The 7,620-nt window shown below is 33.4% G+C and overlaps 1 protein-coding gene across 1 annotated transcript; it reads left to right on the top strand.

The window, feature by feature from the left end:
• Positions 1–1,545: 1,545 nt before the first annotated feature.
• Positions 1,546–6,395, top strand: LOC130891491 (protein GVQW3-like). Its single transcript, XM_057796280.1, has 2 exons — positions 1,546–1,916; positions 6,275–6,395. The coding sequence occupies exons 1-2, from the start codon at positions 1,546–1,548 to the stop codon at positions 6,393–6,395; spliced, it is 492 nt and encodes a 163-aa protein (XP_057652263.1).
• The last annotated feature ends 1,225 nt before the right edge of the window (positions 6,396–7,620 follow it).

Here is a 7,620-nt window from a genome sequence, read left to right as displayed (position 1 = left end):
GGAATTTGTTGGAAATTCTAAATGTGGTTTACGTTTCGTGCGTTAACTTCTATAAGCAAATGGGACATTGTGAGGAAGTTTACAATATTGGAGAATATGTCGTAATAATTAAACTATGTTTTCGATATTAGTTCAGTGAAGAAATATACTATGAGCGTTCTATTAATCGGAAATTATTACCAGAAACTGACTCAATATACAAAGTGAGTCAATAAATACTATTTGTTTTAAAGTGTTTAGAGCCATTTCACACATAACTACGCTTTTGAACAGAGAAAATAACAATCACAGAAGGGTGATGCTGTCATTTTGATTGCTGTTTTAGTAGGGTATTTGAAGTTATATAAGACTGTTACAAGTCATAATCTACTTTGGCTATTTAACAATATCATTAATGCTATCAAAATTAGTTCTAAACATCTCTAATGACTTTGAATTTGATATGTGGTACTTTCTTATCAATTCTTTATGTTCCTGAATAGCCGTCGTCAAAATTTTGATAAAAATAAGTCAAAAGGATTAAAATCCAAAGATTTCGTTCATCATTCAATGGATTCCCTTCAAGATAGTGGAGAAATGGAAGAGCAGCTACAAGTTAAATAGTATATGTACGATGAGGAAACAAATTGACAATTTCATTAAACAACATTAGTACCACAATTAGAATTTCTAGAATCTATGCTCAACAATGAACTTTTCATGGTTGTTGAGTTCAACCTTCCTTAATCCAGGATAGATTATTATCAGCTCATTATGGATAATTTTACCCTTATAATCATGAACGGGAACGTTATCTAATAGAATGTTTTTCGTATCTAGTACATGATTCCTTAACAAAACTGGAGACTTTTATCGCGATCATTTACCACTAGCTCCTTAACTCCTCAAGAATTGTTATTTTATAAGGTTACAATTTATGGGCTTCAAAAAATCGTGCTACCGACGATTGACTAATTTTAAAATTATTATATATCTGTCTGGTAGAGATATTGAGTATATCGGTTTGATGTCTTCACTAAGAGTGGTTTCTGAGGAGTAACTGTTTCCTCCATTCTGTTCTTCCTTCTCTCAAACTTGTCTTTCAAACTAACTTTAAGTACTTAGTGATTTTATGGGCACGCTGGAAAATATGCCGATCTTCCATTTATCATTATTATTTACATTTAGGTTAGTCCTTAACTGATATAGTCGAGTTATATTTCACCTGGTGCCTCAAATACAAAGTTCGTATTTTAGAGTTTATCGAGAGGTTGTTTCGTGACTTCCCAGCGGGTGTGTGTATCTTTCGACAGACCAGGTTTGAGCTCAAATCAATCACCTTGTTGTGCTTCTTCGGGCCAACGCGAATCCGATGCGGGTCAATAGTGAATACGATTTGGATGATGAATATACGAGGGTGAATCAAATATAAACGAGACTTTTGGACCTGCTCGCGCAATAGTGATGGAAGAACGTTCCGCTGTTATTGGCTGTTAGGTTGGTTTGTCAGGAGTGGGGGAAGCACGTGACTCATTATCATAGACTCGCTCAGTGTCCATCGTTACGATGTCCGAGCAGGAGGTACCTCCCTCTATTGCGCAACGTATTGTTATAAAGTTTTTAGCTGCAGAAGGTGTAAAACCGGCCGAAATCTTGAGAAGATTGACTGCACAGTTCGGGGAAAAGACGCTGTCGCGAGCTAGAGTGTTTGCTTGGCATAAACAGTTCGTGGAGGGCCGTGAACGTGTTGAAAATGAGAGCCATGACCGCAGACCCCGCACCAGCATTACAGCGGGCAACATCGACAGTGTTCGTCAACTTGTTGAAGGTGATAGGCGTCTAACAACTTCGGATATTGCAATTAAGGTTGGAATAAGTTATGGGAGCACTTACTCTATACTCTCAGAGGAGCTAGGGTATCGCAAGGTGTGTGCCAGGTGGGTTCCTCGTCTTCTGACAGTTGACCAGAAACTGAATCGTTTTCAAGTGTGTGAGCGTCTTCTTGCTCGATTTCGGGAAGAAGGAGACCCATTTCTTTCTCACATTGTCACCTGTGATGAAACGTGGGTGCATCACTACACCCCTGAGTCGAAACAAGCGAGTATGGAGTGGAGGAAGAAAGGAGAAACCGGACCAGTGAAAGCCAAGTCACGATTATCGGCTGGCAAGGTTTTGGCTACCGTTTTTTTTGACCAGTGTGGCCTGCTGCACCTTTATTTTTAGCATGAGCGCAGAACAATTAATGCGGCGTACTACTGCAAAATTTTGACTGAGGTCAGACTTGCATATCGCCGCAAAAGACGACACCTTCCAATGAGAAAAGTGATTCTCCTCCATGACAATGCTCGCCCCCATACGGCAGCCCTGACAGTACAAAAATTGAAGCAACTGGGTTGGGAAACACTGGAACACCCTCCATACAGTCCAGACCTGTCTCCCTGCGACTTCCATGTCTTTGGTTCTCTCAAGGAAGCTTTGGGAGGGCAAAAATTCCACAGCGATAATGAGGTTGAAGCATATGTGCGCAATTGGCTACAAACACGACCTGACTCTTTTTACCTGGAAGGAATTAAAAAATTACCTATACGCTGGGAAAAATGTGTTTCTAAATCAGGAGATTATGTAGAAAAATAAACTATGATTGTTTGTGCGTTTAAAATCAAAATAAATATTTTAAAAAATAAGTCTTGTTTATATTTGATTCACCCTCGTATCATTGGTGTTGAGGATTATGGAAATGAAAATATTATAACCAGTATGTCATCAAGTGAACAGAGTGACTTACGCACGTCTAGTTCAACATCAATATGTAGTTCAGAAGAAAATGATACCGTTGATAGATCCTCAAACTATGTCTATGGAAAAAGTGGAGTGTACAAATGAAAAAAATTAGGATATGAGAATAGCAGCATTTGTGATTCATACAGATGAATCAGAATCAGAAAACCTTTTTTTGGATCACTGTATTTGTTAGGTATCAGTTTCAAAATCCAATCATGAAGACAAAAGAACATTTGCCACAGACGGCATTGGATGAGGTATTTTTCGAGATACAATGTTCCTAAAAAGGTTTTTGTTTCTATTGATTGTATTACTATGCAATAGTCATAGTACCAGAGATCATAGAAATAAATTTTCTCCCATACCTCAAGTTTTTGAATCTTCTATCAAATATTGCGAGAGTTACTATATTTCTGAGAATGCTGCACCATAGATAAAATGATCCTTTTTTTTTGAGGACGATACGCATTTTGTGTATGCATCTAACAAGTATCGGCTAAAAATGTATTGTCTCTGCGATGCAAGGAATCATCAACTTTCATATGCTTTCATATATACGGGCAAAACAACGTTACCCACGTGAATTGTCTGTACCTACCCAGACAGTATTATTTCTGACTGGTCCGATCAAAAATATTAATAGAATTACTAGAATTAATAGAATTACCAGCGGAGAAAACTGGTTAACATCCATCTCATTTTCTATGTTTCACGACAATTTAGTTGATCGAATTTCTTAGAAACTTGACATCATATTTATTATAACTTTACTAAAGCCGGCGGAGGTTCAATGAATCAAAAGTATGCCAACTATGACACGGGAAGATAAACAAGGAGATGTTCATATGCTATTTGATTCGGTACTAACTGTGATAAGTCCAGAAGAAATCAATCAATAAAAATGTTCTTGTAATTGAGGATACTCAATAAGCAAAGTGCTGAGAACATCTTAAGATTCCAGGAAAATGCCGTAGATGTTACTTATGTCCTTCAACTTTGGACAACAAACATTGTATTACTTACAGTAATTGTAATATTTATGTCTGTAAGAGTCATGCTCATGATGAAACCAAATTTTTATGCGAACACTTGACAAAATAAACTAGAATGAACCTGAGAAAACAAACGTTTCTATTACAAAAGAATGCATTGTTCATTTTTTCCTTCAAGTTGATTAGGCAATTGCCTTTTGATGTTATTGTGTCAATTAGGTTCGATTAACTTATCAAAATTATTTACGATATTTATGTTCACAAAGGAAAACGTGTATATTTCTTTGTTTGTCTCGAAATTGGAAGTTTTAGAGTATTTTGTGTTATTATTTATATATGTGTTTATTCTATGAGTACTGGGTGCTTTATAAAGGTACCGTATAATTTCTATATCAAAACGTTATTAATAGTTTCGGGTCCTAAATGAACTGATGATACCATATACGTTGCTAAATATGAGGATACCAGTCAAGATATCCAACACCTTGGTCAATAACCTGAATGCGGACGACAGTGATACTTAAATAGTTATATTCGTTTATTATATAACTGTTAAGAATTGTTTTTATCGGATTTTCATATTGTGATCTTCCACTTACATCTTTTCTTTTATTCCACAATAATCCATTACAATTTAAATTCTACATTAAATGCGTCTATCTATTTCTTTATTCGTCATAAAAACGATATATATTCATATTTTAATAAGGACTCTGTCAATGTTGACTTCAATATTTGGAATGTGGGGCTTTCAGAGATAATTATTATCTTCGAACAAAAGATAATAGGAATACCGTATTATGACGGTAATCATACGTTGTGCGCTGATGCGATACTGTACGGACTATTCAATTTGGTAAGATGAAATGAAAGCTCATCAAGTAAATCTGCATATTATTATGAACAATAATTACAGAAAAAAAACCTTTACTTAGTTTTTATTTTATTCATGTATCAATGTCAAGTTCTTACGCTAATCACAAATGAAATGGCCAAACGCAGTTTGCAATAGTTTAAATTGAACTACGCAACAATTTCTACTGCAGACTCGGCCAAGCGATTATAAACAGACGTACTGGTTTACTTTCTGCGAGTCAAGTTCAATAAATGCACAATATTGGTGCAATTTGATGAAAAATATCGCTGAAAGGTTTGGTCTTATTACTTCAAGTCAGATTAATCCGGATATTTTTAAATGGGTCTTCACGACTTAATATAATGTAGATGAGATTTTACTCGTAGTTATGAGGTTAGATTCATGTATAATAGCTTCAATTTATGACTAAAATTTATTCACATCAGATATCTATTATGTTAAAATAGTTTTTTTAAACATTTTAGGCCAATAGTCAATCCGTTATCTAAAGTTAATATGATTTTTCAAATAGTATTTCTGGTATATATACAAAGAATATATATATATTCTTTGTTTATCAGAATCTTTCAAATTATTAATACAACCGTCAAGCCTGCATAATTTCATCTTTATTTATCCTACTCTTATTGAGAAAAAAATGTACAGGAACATTTTTTCACAGAAATAATAGAAGGAAATAATTTATTAATATTATTGAATCAATTAATTAATTGTATTCTCCCTTTCTTTAGAAATACTTAAGTCTATAATAGAAGGTTGATATGAATTAACTCCATTACTGATTTTTTTTGACATAATATTATCAGTATTATTTTTCTCCCTCAATTCCTAATTATCAGGTAGTGTTTTGTAGACAATGTTTCTAAAGATTTACAGAAAAGAAATCAGGATATCTCATACTTTCTCAACAGATATAGACTTTTTGTTTCGATAAAATAGTTTTTTGCCAAGAACGATTTAATAACAGTGATTTTGATAATACATGTTCCAGCAATGCTTTCAGATGCTTAACCTTATCCATCCAGGATAAGTATCGCTCCAAGTGTGGTATCGGTAAAAACTATCTTACTTGTAAAGCGAGATCAGCATCTACCTTTTACTCCATTTTTATTCAATTAACTGGTGATGAATATCCAATAATTCTTATTCGTTACTTTATGATAAAATACAGATTCACGAATAAATGTATAAAGATATTATTCGCATAACTTTCAAAGATTTTCCATCAATAGCTACAGTCTTTGATCTGTCAATTTGAAAGTGAGTTTCACTTAAAACTATTTTTCAACTATTTTCACCATTCTTAAAGCTCTGGTTTTGGCAGTTCAGATGTGATTTGAATATGTATCATTAATATATAAGCTACCTCATCATAAATTCTTTCACAATCACCGTAACCTCTCATTAAAAGAATCAATGACGAATCGTGTTAAAAAAATTTTGGGTGTTCTGCGATGTTTCTAAGAAACTCATCCTGTAGAAGTTTTGTTTTCTTTGTCAAATATCGATTGATTTTATCGGCTTCCATGCTGATACGATGGATTATAGGAATGGTTGCCACTCAAGATAAATATGAATAACCAAGCATTACTTCACGTCTTATGTTTTTACTATAATTCAATATATCACTTTTATTGTTTTCCAGGAAAATGCGCAATGTTCAATTTTTTAAATATGTCATGAATAATCCAAAAAATATGCCACGATTATCGGAAACATCCCATCTCATTATGTTCGAGGAGAGCCAACTTAAATGCCCTGCATAATGTAATACAACCAATAATTATTGACGATATATACGTAATTTTTGACACTTTTTCACCATGCCTCTGTATATTCAACCAATAAGCAGAATATGATTAGCCGTGATATTGGTTGATCGTAAGAACGCATATATTCAATTCAATTATGAATATGGTTTCAGGAGCTTTCATGTCTCTTCAAACTTATGTGCTGTAGATTGCTGACACATATTTCTTTCGAAGCTTTATCGTCATTCAAAAGTTACTTGGGGAAACAATATAATCCATTTTTTTGGTTACAATCTATAATCAAATTATTTTAAAAAATATATAACGGGGTGGCCCATTAGTGTGTGGAAGTACAATAACTAACTTGAAGATGAAATTTTCAAGAAAAAATGTTTAAATGAAAGTTGTTATATTTCTACAGATAAACATTTCCAAAATATATTGAGGAATGAAAGGTGTTCAGCCTAAGCGTGACAACATGAAATAAAGTTTTTTTAAATCCTTGTATATTTATTTACCATCGAATTTAGCGTAAAATTCCGCATATAGCCTCGTCTTCTCATTTTCCATAAATTGTGACGTCACCAAGTTGGAGCGAAAAATATGAAGATTTGATAAAAATTGGTGTACTATGTAGTGAACGTTATTAGTGAGAAGTAACTAAACTTGTTTGGTAAGTACGAAGGTAAACGATGGTTGAAATGTCTAAATAGAGTAGAAGTTTCGTTTGGGGTTCGGTGTGTTTTTTAGATAAGCACTAATTCGGGAGATTTCAAATAGCAAAAACTTTTTTTTAAATGGATCATCCAGTTTATTATATTACCATCTTATAAAACTATTTCATCCCTTCAAATTATGTCTGATAATGTACACTCTAAAATTGATTGTTTTTAAGAAAATTGCAGTTTTAGTTTATGATTTAAAAATAATCACCTTTTCAACAAGTAAACACTGAATGTGAGGTTTAAAATACTTCTAGTTTCCGTGACAAAATCAAACCAGTAATTTTATACCTTCAAAAACTGTAATGAAATAAATAGGGTATGTACAAAACTAAATTAAGTAAACATCACCTTACTAACAAATGGACTGAAAATATCCATAGTTTTGTCAAGTAACCTGTTTGAAATTTTCACAGTTCAAGTCAAAGTGATTAGTTATTATCTAGACGTATTACAAAGAACGAGAAAGCAATTAAGATTATGAATTTTCTGACACAAGAATTGACAGATATGATTTT

Source organism: Diorhabda carinulata, chromosome 3, assembly GCF_026250575.1.
Source record: "Diorhabda carinulata isolate Delta chromosome 3, icDioCari1.1, whole genome shotgun sequence".
In the NCBI taxonomy this organism is placed as follows: Eukaryota; Metazoa; Arthropoda; class Insecta; order Coleoptera; family Chrysomelidae; genus Diorhabda; species Diorhabda carinulata.
The sequence above is the reverse complement of the archived record's forward strand: the minus strand, read 5'-3'. Positions and strand labels throughout refer to the sequence as shown.